General features: G+C 31.4%; 1 protein-coding gene across 1 annotated transcript in view; it reads left to right on the top strand.

Moving 5' to 3' along the window:
- Positions 1-22,960, top strand: part of LOC127737462 (A disintegrin and metalloproteinase with thrombospondin motifs 18-like) — a 270,986-nt gene that overhangs the window by 241,164 nt on the left and 6,862 nt on the right. The window contains exons 17-23 of the mRNA XM_052248173.1: positions 3,141-3,319; positions 4,215-4,332; positions 5,252-5,341; positions 14,210-14,382; positions 17,181-17,244; positions 21,017-21,100; positions 22,577-22,816. Coding sequence (XP_052104133.1) covers positions 3,141-3,319; positions 4,215-4,332; positions 5,252-5,341; positions 14,210-14,382; positions 17,181-17,244; positions 21,017-21,100; positions 22,577-22,816 — 948 coding nt within the window. The remainder of the gene's footprint in view (positions 1-3,140; positions 3,320-4,214; positions 4,333-5,251; positions 5,342-14,209; positions 14,383-17,180; positions 17,245-21,016; positions 21,101-22,576; positions 22,817-22,960) is intronic.

Here is a 22,960-nt window from a genome sequence, read left to right on the forward strand (position 1 = left end):
CTATTACTGATCAGTATAGATAATTGGATTTTCTGCACATTCATATCGTAAAATATCAACCACGAGCCACAATGTGAACCTTTTTGGCAAGTGAGAGCAGCGAACGTGCCTACAAATTCACATTATGTCGAGCAGCTGATATTTTACTATATCTATACGCAGAAAACCTGATAAACTGTTTATTGTGCTTTTTCTGTGCTTTCTTTCCTACTTTGACAGATTTTCTCTTGACAAAAGTTCATTGAATAATGTCTCTTCAAAACTTGTGACGTTGCTGATAACTTTCTCCTCAGACATTGTAACCTCGCTGTTAAGTTCTGCTCACGTCTCAAAGCCGTGATACACAAATTATGGCGCGACTGAGCAGGATGATGGCCACAGACCACAATTAATTCTCCGATTATTTCTTTATCACGTTTTGTCGCATTAAAAAAAATTTACCTACTTTTTTAGTTCACCGTTCCAAAGGACCTGTGAGCTTTAGCCATCACTTGGCGTCCGTCTGGTGTAAACTATTTCAAACATCTTCTCCTCTAAAACTACTAAACCAATTCCAACCAAACTTAATCTGAATGATTCTTAGGGTATCTTAAATAAAGTTTGTGTTTTATTTTGTGTTTCGTCAAAAAACATGGCCGCCATGGCTAAAAATAGAACATAGGGGTAAAATGCAGTTTTTGGCTTATATCTCAAAAACCAAAGCAGTTAGAGCAAATCTGACAAAGGGTAAAAGTGTTCATAAGGTAAAGGTCTATCAGCCCTGAAATTTTCAGATAAATCTTATAACCCATTGTTGGGTTGCTGCCACTAAATTGGTAATTTTAAGGAAATTTTGCAGTTTTTGGTTATTATCTTGAATTGTATTAATGATAAAGATAATCTGTTAACAGCAAATATGTTCAGCAAAGTAAGATCTACAAATAAGTTCAATGACCAAAATTGTCAATTGACCCCTTAAAGAGTTATTGTCCTTTAAGTACAAATTTACACAATTTGTTTATCATGTTTTCTTACTTTAAAAAATCTTCTCCTCTGAAACCACTAAACCAATTCCAACCAAACATTAGCTGAATGATCCTTAGGGTATCTAGAATAAAGTTTGTGTTTTATTTTTTGTTTCGTCAAAAAACATGGCCACTATGGCTAAAAATAGAACATAGGGGTAAAATGCAGTTTTTGGCTAATATATCCCAAACACTTAAGCAATTAGAGCAAATCTGATGAGAGGTTGAAATGTTCAATAGGCAAAATTCTATCAGCCATGAAATTTTTAGACGAATCTAACAGTCCATTGTTGGGTTGCTGCCACTAAATTGGTAATTTTAAAGAATTTTGCAGTTTTTGGTTATTATCTTGAATATTATTAATGATAAAGATAAACTGTGAACAGTAAAATATTCAGCAAAGTAAGATCTACAAATAAGTTAATATGACCAAAATTGTCAAATGTGTCCTTAAGGAGTTATTGCCCTTTAAAGACAATTTTTCACAAATTGTTCATCTAGTTTGCTTACTTTAAAAAATCTTCTCCTTTGAAACTGCTGAATCAATTTCAGCCAAACTTGGGCTGAATGAGTTTCAGATAGAGTATCTAGTATAAATTTTGTATTTTATTTTCTTGTACGTCAAGAAACATAGCCACTATGGCTAAAATGGAACAAAGGGGTAAAATGTATTTCCTTGCTTTTGAAGAAAATATGACAGATACAAAGAACATCTCAATGGAATTTTTAAGCCACTCATTAATATATATTAAAAAGCAAAAATAATCATTGATGAAAGATTTAAGCAAAAAATTACAGGTGAGCGATTCATGCTTTTGAGAGCCTCTTGTTTGTCAAATCTTTTGTGTGTGTAATGTACAGTACAAGTCCAAAAATATATCCAACTTTCAGAAAAATTGCAAGTATACATCTTACAAATTTAGCCAATACACATCCTTACCCCTATAGACAAGTCAAGAGATGTTCCGAAAACTGTAAATATTACCTTTTTGCACCTGGCCTAATCACTCTTTCCTTATCAAAATTAGTTAAAATAAAACATCCAAATTTTATTTCAGCTCTCTTTTTTTATTTCCAACCCAATAAAAGTAAGAAATGTATGAGAAAGGGAAAGAAAAAAAATAAAGAAAAAATACACTTTAATTAAAGGGAACTATATTCGTGGACAACGTAAAGCGGGATCATTAATTGTGGTCTGGGGCCTGATAGGACAATAACACAATATAAATTTATCCGGTAATCAAGAAATCGTGATATTCTGAATTGTTTCTGATATCAGTAGTTTTGCAAATCGTTGATTTTTATCTGTGCTTTAAACTCGAGAATCCCTAAGTAAAGAATATTTCAAACGTTTATCAAATAAAATATACATTTTTGAGCTTGTTTTCAGTAATTTTACATTCATTGATGCTGTAGAATACCTACATTGTTTTTATTGATGTTTGATTTTGTTTTTACTTTGTTTTTTTTTTGTGTCTTATACATACTTTATTGTATGTTCTTTTATGAACTTTAAAAATAAAACTAAAGAGATGTGGTATGATTTTCTTATCAGAAAGACCTGCTTCCCAAAAGAAAAAAACAAAGATTAAGTAAATACCTACAGGTTACCTGATAAAGTAACGAAGAGGAAGGCTGAAATTCCCCAAAAAATGTTTAATCCCGCTATATATCCATGTGCACGTTTCAATTGAGGCATCAGTGATTTACCTATTTTCAATCTCAAAAACTGATTAAAAAAAGACATCTCAAGGCAACAAACAAAAAAATGCGATGAAATTGCATGAATTTCAAAAGGAACGTGATCGGATACGTAGACAGGATAAGCGTCCCCACTGATTTTCCTGTCAGAGCATCGATAATGGCTGTCGTATCTTTATGCATTTTCGTTTTTTTTGGGAGGAATTTTAATGCTAATCACAAATGTTTGACAATTGGTGATAAATTTGTTAACTACTTTTAAAGACTGCGGGCCGTTTAATTGATAGCTGGATATATTGGATAGGCAACCGTGTATTGTTGAAGCCCTTATGTTAACCTGTACAAGTCTTTTGGGTTTGTGGGTTTTTTTTACTGTTTAAGTGACGCTGGCATCACATATCATTTCTTCCAAATGATTATATCATTTTATTTCAGAACACGGAGTATGTGAAATTCTTTGTAAATCTACTCCGGAATATACTAGACCTGATTTGACAAGGTTTGGATTAATAGAAAATGGTACGCCGTGTCCTGGAACCTTAGATGCAGCTGATGCAAGTGAATATTCCCGACGTCCAGGGTTTTATTCTGCTTGCTTAGAGGGTTATTGTCAGGTAATGTATTTGTTTAGGGTTCTTTTTATTTAAATTAAGTTTGAAGTGAAGAAAGACAACAGAAGAAGGTACCATGTGCTGAATAGCATGTGAATAACTAACTTGACCTAGATTTGTGCAAGTGATGATCTGTTTTAAAAAAAAAAATGGAATTACTTTTATAATAAAAAATGCATTACGAAAACGATGATTTTCAGCCTTAAAAATATTTTTGTTAATATCCAGCAGATTTTCACAGGGCCGGATTCAAGCGAGCGCCAACCTGCTTAAATCGGAAAAATATCATTTTTGGCATAAAACCCATCAAACTGTAAGAGTTTCCCCCTACTAACTTCAAATCCTGTGTATCCTTGCAATTGAGAAGTATGTAAGTTAATAAAATTTGTATTTATGAACAAAAGAACTAATCCTTCCATGACAAAAGACATTAACCTAGGAAAACTTCTGCTCTCTTGAGTTAAGACATGACGTATGATTAGGTAAATAATAGTAATATTTTACAGAAGATATACACAATAAAAAAACACTGTGTCAATATAAGTCTCGAATCTCTTCCTTTTTAATGCGATTTAAACACGGAATGTTTAAACACCACATACACCTAATGTCTTGTGTTGAAGAGAACAGTTATCATACTCTCTGGAGAAAAAATCTATTTCAGCAAATGCACGTCCCAGTCAATCATTTTCAGCAAATAAAATCAAACTGAACTGAAGCATAATATCTGACATGTCTCTAAAGTCAACTTAAAGAATCTTATTGGTAAAATTTTTACATTTCAATATTGATAAAGGAGCAACAAAGGACTAAAACTGATATGAATATCTATTTATATGAAATTACACTGCAAATTAAAAGTATACACTTCTTTGATGATTTTTTGTTACTGTTGTAGAAATTTGACTGCGCTAATACACTGAATGCAAGTGTATTTGATGGATGTGGTGTGTGTAATGGCGACAATAGTACATGTATTATCCGAGAGGGAAATTTTACTAATGATGTGGCTCAATGTAAATATTGATATCTGTATGTTTTTGTTAATATATTTTCAAACATATGAAATGTTAAATGTATAATTTGTATGTAATATATGATCAGGATAAGACACTGATTAGATTTTTGCTTTGGGTACTATAATTTTAATGTTTATCTGATATCTGTTAAATAATTTTAACAGGTGTTTTTAAAACAAAAATATTTTACTATATAACTTTAAAAAGTTACATTATAAGTACACAATGAAAGTACTTAAGTAAATGTAATGTGATATGGCAATAGAAATTAGATATACAATTTGATGGTAAAACTACCAAAACGGGAATCGTACACAAAACAATAAATAGGTTATCAAATAAATAAGTTAATTGGAAGGGAAGATGTTTTAACTTCTTACCTTTGATGATTAGTTCGTTATTTTTTGCATTTATTATCTATAATATTAGAATTCATAGATTTTCAAGTTTCATTTATTATCTATATGCATTGTTAAGGACTCTATCAGCGCTACTCGCATATCCTTCGTTTGATGTTGCATTTCAAATAAAAAATAGTAATATATTTTTGAAATTTATTTTGTCGTAAAATACGTTTTATACCTATATCCATCACAATAAAATCTATATGTATCAAATGAACTTCCATCGGTGTACCATTGAACCTTTTTTGTTTTCCTCAGACTAATATGTTTTTTAATAGGAATTTCTTTATCACGTACACCCTACTGCTTATGTATATCTTTCGTCACCCTACCTTCTTCTAAGTACGCAAATATATATTTTCAGTAAAGATGTTAGAATCAGGAAGGTTTATAGCATCAGACGTCAGACATTAGCAGTATACATCTAAAGTACTACAATACCCGTGCAAAATACCACTGCCTTTTGGCTTTTATTATGAAATGATGTTTGAAAATATATGTATTTTATACAGGGAAACGTAGGGATTGGACACACATTCCTGTTGGTGCATATGACATAGAAATATCATTTGTATATAACGATATGAAGCAATATTACACAGGTAATACTTAACTTAAGCACTGCATAAATAGTATATCAGTTGCATATAAAACATGTATCTGAAATGCAATGAAGTGTCAGCTGCATCATCTGGACATTAAACTCAATTATGTGGTTCTTATGACGTTATGTGGAAACTATTTAATATTAATATTCTGTATTACTTTTTCAATGTTAAATAGTTTCCACATTCGCCCACCAGACACCACAACAGAATGGTAGATTTTCGAGTGACATATTCGCCTGCTGGCAACCATAATAATGCGCCCCTTCCCAAGTCATTATTAAATTTCGCCCATCAGACAATACAAATCTGTATCCACACTTTTTTTATTAAGAAATTGGTCGGGTTGTTGTCTGTTTGACACATTCCCCATTTCCATTATCAATTCTAGTAGATGATTAAATTATATCTGTTTGTGCTAAAATGTTTAAATACATTTTTCTTTAATTTGATGTTAGGAGGTTGCATTTCATTCCCGCTGGTAGAGGTGAGCAGCTAAGATAACCAGTACCTAACCCTTTTCATTTATTTAGAATACAAAAAATCATACCATATCAGAAATTAGTTCTATGGTATTATTACACTATTTCGTGTAGATTAAAAATAGATTTGTCAAACAATTGATGCTTTTAATTGCACCAATAATCTTACTTATTTCAGATACTGATGATAATATCAGCAACCTTAATTTTTTTAACCTAATCATATATAATGAAGCTTGAAATAGTGATCTATTCTCACCCGTAACACTCATTACAAAGACAGTGCCCCATCCCCTCCCCCGGTTTGTCTTCTCAAAACAAACCTTAATATAAAATTTTGAAGGAAAAAAAGGCATTATATCCACCCTTTGTAGCTCCAAAAGGTTGTAGATATAATGCATTTATAAGTGAAGATTATTCAAAAACATCCTACAGCTACCATGCACAGACCAATATAGGGGAACTCAGTGGTTAAGATGTCTAAGTGATTACTAGCCTGTCAATATTGATATTGTGAGTTTGAATCAATTTCCTGGTATGTACATTATACTTAAATCTTTAAGTACTACCTAGGATTGCAAGTTGCCAGCTTCTTCCCACCAAATAAATTGCAACCTTGATATAGCCAAGAGTGCTGAATAATGCGTAAAACACCTTAAATCAATTATTCAATCATTGTGCATCTTTTTAAATACATGTAGTAATTTACATAAGTCAAGATCATTTCCATGAAATTATATCATTATCCAAATAGCAAATTACAGGTAAACTTCAAACTTCAAATATATGAAATATGTTAAAGAACTTTACAGTGCTCTCCATAATGACCTTAAAGCACCATGATGGCTTTTTTACCATAATGCTATCTGAATAGATTTTATAATGGAATGTATTATAAGTGCGGTCCCATAATTTTAAGAATACAGTGCTGTTTTTTTCCATGGTGCTATATATGAAAATAATGCAAACTCGCACACCCTAGAAAGACTGGATTTAGAATATGTGGATTTTTATTAACCTTAAATCAATATATAATAGCATCTAAAATTTGGAGAGTCTTGCACATCTGCCTTTTTGTTAAACATTGATGAGAAAAATATCTTAAACCTACCATTAACTTTGTATTAATGACAAAACTCATGGAGCTGAAGAAAAATAAGTTGAGGTAAGATGTTTTATGAAACTCTGGCAAGTTATACTTGTTGTAGCTAATTGTTTTCTGGAATTTTAGAATTTGTCAAACATTTCATCTTATAATTTGATTCTCAAGCTACAATTACAGTAACAATATGAATCCTTACAGATTTCACAATGTATAAAGTAATATTAGTTCTGAATATATCATGAAATGTAACATAATGTCAAAAAAACTGTCTGAATAGAATAATAAAATGTAGATTTAAAACTGCCTTTTATATACATTTTCTGTTTAATTCTTGCAAAAAGCTTACCCCCTTATAAAAAAAAATATCGTGAAATTATCAATGCCATCGTATAATGTAGAAGATCTGAATGTACTCTATGAATATTGTATTATTGTATGCAAAGTAGGAAACCCCAATGAACGTCATACAATTACATGTAAGACATGTTGGATTCTAGTCGTTAAAGAATTTTGTTTAAAGCAACATTTTACCCATAATGTAAATGTGGCATATTTAAGTTATGGGCATAAATTTCTTCATAGTTTGTTTGGAAGAAAAGTATACATCTTCTTATTTCTATTACTTTAAACATGTTAACTCTGCCATATTCTTTATGTGTCTGTCCAAAGTCTTGAGTCAGGTTGCTGTTGTTTGCTGTCTGTTATTTTTGTTTTTCATTAATTTGTTTGTCATAATTTCAGGCCGTTGGGTTTTTGGTTCGAGTTGTTTCCCATTTTGTCATGAACGAGTCGTTTGTAGCAGACTATAGAGTATGGGTTTTGTTCATTGATGAAGGCTGTCTCTTTTATCAAGGGCATTAGGACTCTCTTGGTTAGTTGTCTCATTGGCTAACATACCACATCTTATTTCTATATAAGTTCTTTGTATATCACGATATCAAAGTTATTATTTCTTTCTGACCTATTGAATGAAACAGTGAAAACACAGTCTCATGTAAATGCCCACATTTACAGTTACAAATTATGAAAATGTCCTGTCCCTACAGATAATATTTAAACCTTTCCACCAAGGTTTTTAGAATCTGGGTCTGCTCATCCAGGCACTTTTATCTCAGTTCAGTTTGCCAATATTCACATTTACCTTTTTTATTATTTTATTTTGTTTGTTGTGTTGTATAGTTTTTTTGTTTTTTTGTTAGTAAATTTGGATTGCTATTTAAAATTAGGGATTTATTGAATAAGACAGAAATTTAACCATGCAAATTGCAACCATCAAATAATCGTTATTAATTAGAGAGTGTGATACACTCTCTTCTCGAAGCATCCATGGCATCGAAATTATTATCCTAATTCTGATAACACCTTTGTGATATATGGATAAAAACGTGCAATTTGATAAATTTATTCATACAAATGCGTTTAAAATATAAGCAAATAAACCTAGGGCGAACAGACTCTGTAGACAAACTGTTATGGACAAAACAACCCCTTTTATATGTATTGCTACTATCTGGTATTTTTATTTTTTGCAACAATGTGGAATTAGATCTGCAGGGATATGGGATTATTTTTATTGAAAAGTAATATTTTACAAAATTGTTTTTCATTTTTGATGGAAGGAGGAGTTTAGGATAAACTTGTCCGTATATCAATCAGTTGGTGGCAGAACTGTGGATCTGTGTGTTTCTATGTTGAAAGGGGGAATACATAAAGTGCAATTTATTGTGGAAACTATTGCACACAAACTTTTACTGCTAACTTAGGTTTTATCTAATCTAATAATGGAGAAATTGGGTTGAGCGCTCACAAACTTGTTTTAATTTTGGCAACGGTAGTTTATGGATGTTCAAATCTCATAAATCTAACTTAAGAAGATAAGCAGTTGGACGGCAAACGATTTAATGGCTTCTAAGGTCAAGACATTGGTCACGTGACAAAAGGTCAGAGTTTACGGTTTTTTAGTAAACGTGCATGCCTGGTGGTTTTTTTGACTCGTATCGTCTTATTTGTACTCGTACATCAATAAAAATCAAAGTGTTCAATTCTAGATTGAATAAGCTTCATTATTCTTTATAATTATTATTAAAAAGTGTTATTAAAGTATTTTAAATTCACGAGTGAAGTGAAACTTTTTTTCTGAAAATTGAAATTGTGTCAGCTTAATCGTGGCGAAGTGGAGATCAAAGGGAGATAACTCCGTACACGTGTCGTAGGAAATTGCAAGTTCACAACAGTAAATTCGAGTAAAATTAATAATTAAGATTTTGACACTTTCTTGAATAACCATTCAATATTTCATGTTCCTCTACTCTTGTAACATTAAAATAGTCATGGAATGGTTGAATGTGGCATTTTTTCAAGTACCCTAAAACAGGTTTTTGAAAACTTCAAAAGAAGAAAATTATAGATAACTGACTTTTCTCTGAAACTTGAACTTATTTGTATATTCTCAAACACCCTTTTGGTAGATGGAATGATACAAGTCTTTGTTTTACTTTCTTTGTATCAATTTTCTTAGAAAGGATATGAAAATAAACTCAGTGTTTGTATATGTTGGTTGTTTATAGAACAGTTTGTATAAATATATTAAAATTTCACTCTAAAATTAGACTTGAATTTTTATATTTACATAAGTATCTAACATAGAAAGTTGTTAATCTGATGCACTGAAAATGTTCCATCAGAAATGAGATTTAATAAAGTTATTTAGACTGAAGAACTTATAGATTGTCACTTTTTATGCTGATCATATGGGAAAAAAAGAGTGATACTATAAATTCTAACACAGCATCAATTGTGAAACAATAATTCTCTCCTACAGACATTTTATTTTTCAAGATGCGAGGCTTGCCGATCAATTTACATATTTAAGATTTCACTGTTAAGAGTGGAAAAATAACTTATTGACAGAGATTCTGTATGGGAATGTTTCTCTTGATATTTTTAAACAATACATTTATGTTACCAACTACATTGTATCGTTGTTTTTCTACTATGATCTGCAAAGAGATGGGTTCTTTATGTGTGACCTCAATGATCGTCAAGCATGATTATTGGTAGCCTTTATTCCTAATGTAACAATGGAAAATTCTGAGAAAATCAAGAACTTTTAAGCAGATCCAGGTCTTTTATAAAGAGAGGGTGGATTATTCCTAATTTCCATATACAGAAAAAACATATTTCATTTCATGCCAAATAATTACATACAAGAGGGTTTTATCAGCCATTTGTCAGCAGAACTTGTGTTACAATAGAATTTGCATTACATTAAAATACAATATGGAAAAAAAGAAAATGTAGACAATACTGATGATGATGCTCCAAAATTGTGAACATTGACATTGAATGAAAAAAAAGTCAATTTTCAGTGGACAGAAGTACAATTTTTTATTTTTATATTATACCTGCAATAAGTTACAGTGGCGGATCTCCCGGGGGTCCGGCGTTTGGAATCCCCTCTTTTTATCGACAACCAATGCATTTGAATGGGGACATATAGTTGGAACCCCCCCACCCCCTTTCCTCTTTGAAAATTGGCTTGATCCGCCCCCAGGATAAGAAACTATATAAGATGTACAAGTTCCGTTGCTCGCTCTTAATCAAGAGAAAAAATCAGAACATCCAAAAAGCCAGAAAGGGATTTAAAACATTATAATCAACACAAAGAAAACTGAATAAAAAGCTGTATTGCAAACTGATATCATGCAGTTCTCATAATTCCTATTACATGTATTACTTCAAGTTTTGATATTTTTTTCTTATATTTGAATTCAAAAGTCCTACAAACAACTGTTGAGTCCTTTAATTAAATTATTGATTGAATAATGAATGATTAGCTAAGCTGATCTGTAAATAAAGTCTGAAAATGCTTTGTTTAAATAAAAGAGTGTTATTATGTCATAAAATATACTGAATCAACATCAAATTTAATCCAAATTCATATTTAACTGCTCTAAAATGCATAGTCAATTGAACTACAAAACAAAAACCTGTGACTACTATAACATAGAGATTGGTCACTTCCAATGTTATAGTAGTCTCAGACAAAAACAAAGCTGACTTAAATACATGTACTGTAACAGTATGTTCAGAAATTTTTTGAAGAATGGACAACAATGAGATATTTATTTTTCTGATATCAGAAAAAATCTCATAGTATCAAATCAGAATGCGAGTTCTTTTTATTGAGATAATCAATTTAATCGCATTATTTACTTTAATAAAAACCTCATGATAATATCTGAATTTACAGTCATGACCTCTACACTTAAAAATTTAAGGTTCCTAGGCCTAAATGTGGTTGAAATACAGACAATTTCTCTTTTTTATGACATACATTACAATTTCAGAATAAGCTGCATTAAGTTATATATGTATCACATATAAGAATGCAAGTTTGTATTAATATCATGATAATCATGATTATTGCAATAAGTTGTTATTATTCAATTAATTAAAAAAAAATCAATTATTTTTAAATTGATAGATCTGGAACTAGTACATACATTTGTTTTTTTAAACATCTTTATACTATTCATTAGGGAACTTATTCAAATATATTTTGTACAAGACAGTCATGGCAGTTCACAATTACAGTGGTCATTATAAACATAATGACACAATTTATACAACCAAATTTTACTGTTGATATATGTAAACTGAAATCATTGCAGAATTTTTCTTTCAAATGGTTTAATGTTTGTTAGTCACTTACTTTAAATACTTAACCTGTACTAAAATAAAGAGATGTGGTATGATTGCCAATGAGATAACAGTATAGAAACTATCCACCAGAGTCCAAATGTCTGTTAGCAGTTAAATTATAAGTCACTTTACAGACATCAACAATGAATACATTTCATTGTTATCAGGCAGATGAGGAAAAAGAGTAATGATAGCTTTTTAGCTTACTACATGTACAAGAGAATATAAGAAATATAATAAAATAAATAAGGAAATAATAGAGACAAAAAAGACAGGACTTAGCCACTTGACTATATGTAAAGTGTTCCCTTACTAATCCATAGAGGAGCTGCTGTATACTTAGAAAAAAGGATGTTGAGGACTTGGCCACATCAATCAGCATTTTTAGACACTACATTATGGTCAATTGCAATCTGCCCTATTTGCTCCAACCTATAATGAGTATCAAAATTAATACCTAGGGTGGGAATTAAACCCATGTATGTTCATTTACTCTATTGTTCTCTATGTACATACATGTACATGTTTATGAAATATATCAAATGCAAAAAAATGCTGGAATGTAAATATGGTAATTTACATCATGTACATTATTACAGCCTCATTTTTTAAGGACCTAGTAAAGGAAGTCCCTGGACCTAGCTAGACCTATTTCTTAGGCAAGGTGTATTATATGACTCTTGAAAGTAGTAAAATGCAATTGTAAAATTAATTTTATCTGCTGTTAAACAATAATAACACGATAATGGTTATTTCTAAGTATTTAGTAACAACAACGTGCAATTTAGGTAAACAAACATCAATAATCTACCACGTGTTTGTCTGCTGTGCTTGAATATTCAAAACGACCCATCAGGTTTATTTACACGAATTTTTGCTAAAGCAGACAGTTAAACATGTCTGTTTACCTTATAAGTTCTATAAAAAATGCATTTGCTGTTATGACTTGTGTATGCATGGAAATATAATGAACATAATAACATTGATTATTTACCGTAAATATTGAATACACATCATTCCTGAGCTATACACACAAAACACATGGCACTTTTGTAACGATGGATGGTAACGTATAGCCATTTTATAACAGTAAATTCCATTGGATAAGCTACCCTACACAGTACATAATATGCAAATTAATGATTGGATACGAATTTGTGTCAGCTCTCAAATCGATGGAAAAATGTAAACATTGGAATCCGCCATTTTGACATAGGAAACAAACTAATTTTGAATCTTGGATTAAAGGACATTGCGCACATTGCCAGCGTATCATGCATAACCAGTCATGTGCAAATATATCTTTTAATTAGTTTTATACACTTACTTTTCTATGTTTTAGTTAATTTAATGTTTTAATTTACTACAGAACGGAACATCGTTCTCAAAGACGCCGTAGAAAAAATTATAGGTGGCGCTGTTTGTGGGCGTAAACATTTAACATACGGGTACTTTTTTTGTCGACAAATTGACCTCTATCCGTCAGATTCAGGCGTTTGCCGTTCAACTGAAGGTAACAAACAAAACCGAGGGATTAGCATGAACTCCAATAGGAGCGAGGCTATGTATGTCCATAGGCTACATGAGTCAATTATCTATGTGGGTGTCCTAATTCAAGAGCATATCATAATCAGTTATTACCGTCTATCAGCTCAAGACCATGAAGACGACGTTGAATTCATCAGGTTTTAAATAATGTATATACGCTTAAAAGGGAGATGATTGTTCACACTTGATTTCTAGGAACTCAACTCGTTCGGAATCTAACATTCAATCAACATTGCAGTATAGATATAGATATATGTAAATCACTTTAGAATTGTATCAAAAATATGCTCACCAAGACGTTCGTGTTTAAGTTGTTACGTTTTACTTGTGACCAGCACAGGTTATTCCGAACATGCATTCATTGCGTTCCAAAAAGTATAAAATATGTCCAGTGAAAAAGGCTTTTAATTTTTCAAATATCTGTTAACGGATGGGCATTATGCGTTCTTAAATGGAAATCATACAAAGTTGGTTGTTTCAGAAAAGAAAAAACAGTGATAAATGTAAATTTTAGCAAAAGATGGATTGAATTACGGTTCTGTGACTTAATGTTATTCATGTATCTTCCCTTATTCATGAAACAAATCTGAGTATTTTCTGACACATTTGGCTCATCAAAACATTTGTATATATTTATATATAGTACAGGAACTATGACATTGTCAGCTTATGAACTTATCTAGAATGCTTATCACGTGCACACATAAGTCAGAAGATTTGGTATGTGCCGATGAGACACCTATCCATCAGAGAATATTGGACGAGTATGTAAACAATTATAGGTCATAGTACTGCCTTCAATATTAAGCAAAACACATACTGTATTGAGAGCTATAAAATGCGTGACAAAATGTGAAACAATGGGAAAGAAAAAAACCGACCTGTTTTATGTGAAATATCCAATTAGATAAAAAAAAAAAATGTTCCATATGATTTCTTTTAAATATATATTTTTTCTTAAAGATATAGGGGGAACATATTATAAAAGATATTTTCAGTGGATACTGTATCATTCCATCATTTCAGAAATATTTACTAAGGAGGGAACACCAATTATAACGAGTAGCATCGCCGGTGATAGCAGAATATTTCAAACTAAAGACAGTCCGGTCAGTTTTGGCGGAACTTTATGGCAGAATGATGCTTTTGTTGCGATAATGCATGCCGAAGGACCATTGACAGAACCGGTCGTCGTGAAGGTTTGTAAAAAATTGTACATTTGTTGTATTACTAGGAAATTGAAACATTCTTTGTTGGCAATTCGTCGATTGGGAACTGTGACGACTTAATTTCACAAACTTTGAGCTTTTGAACCAGTGATACATTTATGAATTGAAACAAATCTTATTTTGGCAATGGTGCATGAAATTCCTTTTTTCTTGCTTTTAATTTAACTTCAATGTCACCCATACCGTTTAAAATTACTTCATAATTTTAATAAGCTTGGTACTACATAAAGGTTTATGATACTGATTTTTTTTCATGTTAATGTTAATACCTGCAAAAAAGTGAGGAGAATTTTATCAACTACCACTGAAATTGACCTATAAAGATCAGAAAACAAGTCGAACCAGAAATGGACATCTATAATATGTATATTTCAAGATAATGAAAGCGTAAAAGTGAATTAACAAAGCGTAAAATAGTTTGTTGGTAAATAAACTGTTGACACAGATATATGTCTCGGCTGAATGTAATTATGATGGAAAATTGCCTATGTTGAAATCAAAATGGGATTAGTTTAACATGCTTAATATGCAAAACATGCAAAGTCAATAAATGACTGAAGGTGCAGAGCAAAATAATCTCCGTCAAAATGAGATATTCAAAAGCTAATACAACTGCATTCTTAATATCATAAATAGTTCCTCTTTTAGTTGAAATGAAAATGATTTCTCTCAATAAATGTGCATTTTGGGGAGCATCAGATTGCAGTGTCATCCTTTTACGTGCTCTTTTTTTTTATTTTCTGAAAACAGATTATTAGAGCTCTACTTTTATTTTGAAATTCTCTTTTTGAGTTAAGTATGTATTCACACAACATGATTTCTTTTTGAATAATCCATACAAAATCTGATATTTTTGCACAATATGTAGCATGAGGAAATTATTGGTGACTTAAAGTTTTATTATATCTATTATTTTATGTTAATAAAATTTTAGCAAAGTATCAAAAAGTCTTTCGTTTTTGTTTTTTTGTTTTTTTTTTTTTTACAGAAACACCATCTACAACATCTACCTTAACCCGAAGTGTATGTAATTAACTACAAGTACTGCACAAACTTTTTTTAATTTTGTACACATGCACAGAGCTTATATATCTACACCAGAAAAAAAAGAAAATAAAAGGGGGTAACAGTTAAAGTTTTTAAGTCCTAAAATACAAATAATACATAGAGGAAATCATAAAAATCGGCAGATATTTTACATTCTGAGCATTTTCAAATTTATTGGTCCACAAAATAAAGAAATATGATATATAATTTTTAAATGAATGACGAAGCTATTGATGCAAGTCCTTAGCAACTGTGCTAGTTTTCAAGCTATATCCTGTAAAAGTATGGATTTCTTGATTTTATCGGCGACGTTACTCATGTATACAGTGACATCGCGTCTTATAACTGTTGTGCCACGCTCGTACGATAAGCGTGAGTGTTATCTTTCATTTTGATAATGATATTATAAAAAAATTTCAAGAGTATTTAATTGATAGGAAATATAGTCTATCCATAATTTTTTACCACGACATTTTTCAGAACTGCAATAATTACCTAAAGTAATTATCAAATTGGCATAGTAAATACTACCCCTGAAATCTAGCTACTTTCGGCTCTCGGTAGTTTTTGAATTTCATCATATTGGAAAATTATCAATAATCGATTATATTGACATTCTGCACCGGGGCATGGATTTGCTAAAGGTAGCCATTACTTTCGTCTATTTGAAATAAAAACAATAGTTATTGTTTACACAATTTTATGTCGTGCCTCTAGGTATTTTTTTATGGATCAAATATTTTAAATTACTGATCGAGTTTAGTTTTGTCCCAGTTTACATCGAGTTGAACGAATTATAAATCCTCAATATTTTACTCGCTGAAAATCGGAATATTCTTGATGCATCGACACATCTTGTGAACAGTCAGTCTATGGATCAATTTCCTTCCAGCTTTACAGCCATCTTACTTTCCAGTAAGTTCAAAGTGGTGGCATGACCAGCTTAACACAAAAAAGGCATACACAGATTTATGATTGGCGTTATGTCATCGCAATGTATGCGCTTTTTTTCAAATAAGAGGTCTTTTTTAAATAAGAGGCTGTCAATTTTTCATTTCCTGGAGTAAAGGAGATAACTGGCGTAACTAGCGACGCACGTTCTTTATACAGATTCCGCTGGAGGCGTACGGTTGCCTACAGTTCGTCTAACGATACTTTCCCGTTGTGTGTTTGCATGTTTTTTATACATGTTTTCTTAGTCCTTGGATTGAGGATAAGAAGGGAAGAGTTGAGATAACAAAAAAGTTAGTTCGACAAAACAACATATGCATGTGTCTGTGGTGAATTTAACCCAAGTATGTTGGTAAAAATTCGATCGTCTAATATTGTCGTTGTTTATTTCTTTGTTGCTGTTCAATTTATGAGTTATATTGATTACAATTTTAACATTCAATCTGCCTGTTATAATCAGCGAAAACGGCTCAGAATGTGCTTGAGATAAAATTTTATACATAAGTGAAGTTACAGGAACAGGAAAGGGTATGATATCCGCCTCAAACACATGCACTCTAGAAGATAAAAAGCTTAATAGGGTTCCCATCCCCTAATTCTGACCGAAAACTATTTTAAAGAATGTGTCTGCCGTAGTTATTTATGAGACAAAATCCCTATAAGAATTTGAAAAACTTTAACCAGTAGAAACAACACTTTTCCAATCAAAAGTATATTATGCTGCTATTGGTCTCGTATGCGTGTAAACATCATTTTTTTTTTATTTACAGGTGTATAGCATGGGATCAAACAATAATACTGGAATGAAGTATATTTATTCTGTGCCTACGAACAGTAAGTTATGTTAAAATAATCGTTATTTCTTCTATAAGTATATTATGTTACATAAATCTCTTCAATCGCTTTAAATTTGTTGCATCCTGGTCCATATTTTAATACTTTTGTATGTCAGTTACCTGACCATAGTTTGTTTAGCATCTCATATATGTCAGTTGTCTTCGTTCACGACGTCAGGACGAATGCCTAGAGCACACTCAAGACCTGATATCAAAAACTAGATCAAGTTGTGAATCAGGAAGAATAAATTATGATTTTGTTTTAAGAAAATTCACGTAACTAGTAATGTTGAGTTAACTCAAAATTTTATATAATTTTTATCATAAACATAGAGAAACAATTATATGTATGTGGAAAATTCAAACATATATATATATGTTTTTATAGAGTCTTCAAGCAAGCTACTTTTGTAAACGAAAGACTATCTATAAGCTATGCTTGTTTACCGTTTGATGAATTTGACATTACTTTTGTCTCTTTTTGGTAATACAGCTCCTAAAAAAGAAAACAACACTTATATAAATTTCATGCATCCGAAGCGTTTTTATGAATTAACCTTTATCAGGAAATCTCAAAGTCGAATATTTAAAAGCCAAGTATGTTTTAAAACCGACACAGTATAGATCTATATGACAAAAAAGAACCTAACAATAATAGCTCTATTCATTCAAGGCCAACTTTGCCTGCGGAATTTGAAACCTTAGTTCTTAATAATTTCTAATTTCAAAAACGGACAATTTTCGAAAGGTTAGTTATAAATCATATCATAAACGAAGTACTGACTACTGAGCTGATGATCCACTTGGAGACTGATAGTCTCCCCTGCGGAGGTATCGACCCAGTGCTGTACAAAATGAAAACAACACTTTATAAATGTCATGCGTTCGAAGCTCTTTGATAGATTTATCTTCATCAGAATCGCTCAAAGCCGAATAATTGATTTCATTTCCACTAAACGTTTAAAGTGCTATTTTCATTGTCTAGCACTAGGTCGATAACGCTACTGGTGGACTGTAAGTTACCGATGATAGTCTTAGCTCAATAGTCAGTACCTCGGTCCTCACATGGTTTAAAACGTACCTTTCTAAAATTTGTCGTTGATGAATTTAGAAATAATAAAGAAACTGAGGTTACAATTCCCTCTGGCAGATGACCTTAGATGAATTAGTTTATTCATTTTTTATTCTTTTCTTCAACTGTTTGTGTTTGAGCGTTCTTATGAAGATAAGAGGAGAGGCACCTCACATGCACCAAATGTATAAAGTGTTATTTTAATTTTCCCCATTGTTTATGATATTTATTCACTCTAGATACTAGCATTTTAAATTTTGATAATTTAAATTATCTTGTGTGGATTAATCAAAAATGACCGGGGCGGGGTTATTGTAGAAGAATATTTATTACATAAGTATATTTCATATATCATACAAAAGGCCAATAACAAATGCTCCTTGCTTAATTATGTGAAATCTTCATTTTTACGACAAATACTAAACGATTATCGTTGGTCATGTATATATACTTATTGGGTACAAAGCCGTCCTTTTGTATGGCAGTGGATTCATATAGTTATGGTAGAAGTTATATCAAAAATTAAAGTTGGGTTTAGGGTTACAAGATAGTGGATACCATGTGACCAAATTAGTAATGAGCTTTTACAGCACATAATCTCAGGGATATATAGATACATTTATAGAGAGAGAAAAATCAGTTGATTAAAATATTGGTGTTTAATTATTCACCCTTCAAGATAATGAATGTAGAATTTACGTGTAAAATTAAATCATAGGACCTGGCGCCGTATTTATTTGCAACACCGGTATAACTACTTCGCTTGATAAATCATATTCCACTACCAATTAATTCGAATATGAAAAATTAGTTGCGTGCAAGTTAATTTTAAAATAAACACTGTAAAAGTAATTTATCAAGCATATCATTTTATTTTGTTTGAGCAATTTTATCATTATTTCTTTTCCATGAAAGTGACGTACCGAACATGACTTGCATGAACACCTAGACGGGTGCCACATGTGGAGCAAAATATGCTTACCCTTTCGGAGCACCTGATATCACCTCCGGTTGTATTGGTGGGGTTCGTGTTGCTCAGTCTTTAGTTTCATTAAAAATAACAATGAATCCAATCAAACTGTTTGACTTTTTGATTGATAACATACGGCTAATAGATTGATAATCCAAGGAGCTGCCTGTATATCAATGGGTACTAAGTCGTATGAAATAAAATTTATATAAAAGAAAAGAAGAAAATATATAACAAATCATTTAATTTCACTTTAATTAAAATGATCTTAATGGAATATAATGATGATGTTCTTTGAGTCAATCATTATTTCCTCAGGACGAACTTATATCTTTTATATATCCACTTCCATATGAACTTGAAATTGAATATACTACATCGACAAGATAGTTTGTTTCACATCTAGACCTTTTCCTGTGATTGATCGATTCCACTGCATATTCCCACTTATATAAATCTGACATTTTTCATACTATTTGACACTTACATCTAGATTTGACAGGTGATTGATGATTGTTATGCATTATTAGCAGAAGGTGTGTCCCCTGGCGAGACACAAGTTGTAGTCTCATTAAGATTTGATTCGAGACCGGTTGTTTTCACTGTTTATTTACTCTCTAGTTTGCATGTGTTACATTTTTTTGTAAATTACTGTAAACTGGTGCTCCATGCGGACGGATATTGCGTGATATGGGTATACATTGTTTAATCCGAAGGCACAAATTTTATAGCATACTTAAATAAAACTATAAAAACTAACTATTGAAAGGTTCATGAGGAAAATGAAACTTATTTTTTCAATATATTTATATAGTTATATTCATTGTTTGTTGTTATTTCATTATTTTTTTAAACCAGTCGCTTCCTTTTCAACAGTCAGCATTAACGAAAAATATCTTAAAACTTTCTGAGAAACTGCTGCTACAATCCATACAATCGTCATATTTTCTACCTCAATCAATGTGTAATACAGGAAATATTGAGCTATATTTTCAAACGATATGAAATTTACTCTTTAAGAAATAGAAAAATAGATGACAATATTCATGTTTGAATATCGTTTCATCTTATATCGATAAATGCGTAGCACTATGGCAAAAAAAAGTTAAACCTAAGCATTCAATTATCTCAAACTCAAATCAGTATGATCAATAATGGACCTGCGTTAAGTTACAAATATGTCAGTCCATGAATGCAAAATGTGTTAACATTTCTTCAAACTAGAACGAATTCCTGTGTAGTATGATCGGTATATGACCAATTTATTGATAGTAAACATAAGAATGCATAACAGTATAGCAAGTTCATGGGGTGACTAAATGAGAATGGAAGTACGAGTTTTTGCAAGTAAAAGATTACAAATACTGATGGAAGTCAAATCATTTATGTAATTTCAGGAAAACACATTGTTATATCTTTTTTAAAAAGAGGTAAAAATTGCTTTATTATACAAATGAAAACATCAGAATCTAACCAAACACGGTTCGTTATTGGTTTATTTCTAATTTACTATGAAAAAATCATGAGTTTTTTTTATGTATAAACGACCGTTTTTTCTTTTCCAACACTAAAAAATGAATGTTGTGTTGTGCGTGAAAAAATACAGGCAAACAAATTGGCCGCACAGTGACCTATAGTTGCTAAACTTCTACATCATTTAAAGAGTTTTCTCAGTGGCAATCTTACTACATCTTCTAATTTTTTATTATTTATGCTTAATTTTTTCAGTTAACTCATGTTCAGGAACATGTATGAATGGTGGGACATGGAATACAGCTATGTGTGCTTGTGCTTGTCCAAGTGTATATACTGGTATATCATATTTATCCGAAACGTACCCTTAACTTTATAGTTGTTTTCCAATAAATATAATGTTCTACATTTTCATTTGCAAAGGTAAAGAACAATAAAAATTCTAAGTCGAACAAAGACAGCACACACCTTACCAAAACATACAAAGAAACAAAAATACGTATATATATAAAAGAGGGACGAAAGATACCAGAGGGACAGTCAAACTCATAGATCGAAAACAAATTGACAACGCCATGGCCAAAAATAAAAAGAGAAACAGACAAATAATAGTACAGATGACACAACATAGAAAACCAAAGACAAAGCAACTAGAATTTTTGGTGGGATCTCAGGTGCTCCGGAAGGGTAAGCAGATCCTGCTCCACATGTGGCACCCGTCGTGATGCTTATGTTATTACAAATCCGGTAAATAGTCTAATTCGGTAAGTCACATTCGTGAAAAGGGAGGATATTGTAGTTACGACATAAGGAACATATCCGATATCATCTGTGAAACGGTTATTCCATAACAGTCAACCAACTCGTGATGGCGTCCGTAAAATTTACGAAGGGATGACTTCAACATTTGGAACTCTTGGTTTAATAGCTTCCTTGTGAGCAGCAATCCTCTATCAAGGAAATCATGATAGGAAACACAAGCCCGGGAATATCATACACTCAGCAAATCGAATGGACTTCTAAGCAATATTTCTGTCTAGTTTCCAATACATATAACTCTATGGATAGGTAAATATTACTCCTCTGTAAATCAAACAATATCAAGAAAACAATAATTTTGGGAAATATAAATTTTACAATTAAGAACAATTTTAACAGTCTATGACGTTATATAAGCAAACAACAAAACGAAAAACAATATATAATATATAATAGAGGCTTCTCGACAGACCTCTCAACAAACATACCCAAATATAGTTTGGTATAAGGAAGACAAATCTTACATAAAAAATGTTTTGTGCCAAATTAAAAGCCTGGTATCTTTGGTGATTTTATTTCCAGCATCCATAACAAATTGACTGTAAGCATGTCAAATAATTTTGATATGTAGTTATCAAATTATTGTTAAGATTAGTTTTCCTTACTTAGTACATGTACCTAATGAGCAATACATTATGATATATAATTCCTAGGAGTATTATCTCATCCCAGATAATAATGTTGTGAGTTTGTTTAACGGCCATAAGATAACGACCCACAAAGCGTAAAAAATGTTCCCATTTTGTAGATAAGTTTTGTATCGAGAACTCGAGTATCTCTCGGTAAAACCAACTCGATTAGGTATTCTTTACAGAGTTGACATCTCTAATTTAAATACATATTCCAATTTTATTTTATTTAATCTATAATATTAAATCCTTTTTTATATTTTGATTTTCCGCTAGAAAATGTACTTTATATCATTCTCAAAATAAACTATCCTTGTAGGTTCTATACTTCACAAGATTAAAAGTAATTTTGAATATCATTAAACAGGTAGTCTATGCACCAGTCAATGTTCAACGCAATGTAATAATGGAGCTGCCGTGAACGAATCCACCTGTGCATGTATATGCAACGAAAAACAGTACGGAAGCAAATGTCAATGTCGATATCCCTTTACTGGTGGAAACTGTGATACGTGTAAACATGTAACTTGTGAAAATTATGGTGTATTTAATGCAACATCATGTCGTTGTGAATGTTTACCTGGTTATGGTGGACTTCAGTGTGATGGTGAGTAAAACAATATGATGTTATACACCAGGGCTATACATTACAATATGTTAATTGATATCTATTAGTTTCTTTTTAAAATGCATGCGGATTGGACACAGTGAGATTAGCACACGTCAACGAATGCATGAATCATAAAAAACT

The sequence above is a fragment of the Mytilus californianus genome, unplaced genomic scaffold (assembly GCF_021869535.1).
Source record: "Mytilus californianus isolate M0D057914Y unplaced genomic scaffold, xbMytCali1.0.p SCAF_4, whole genome shotgun sequence".
NCBI classification, from domain to species: Eukaryota; Metazoa; Mollusca; class Bivalvia; order Mytilida; family Mytilidae; genus Mytilus; species Mytilus californianus.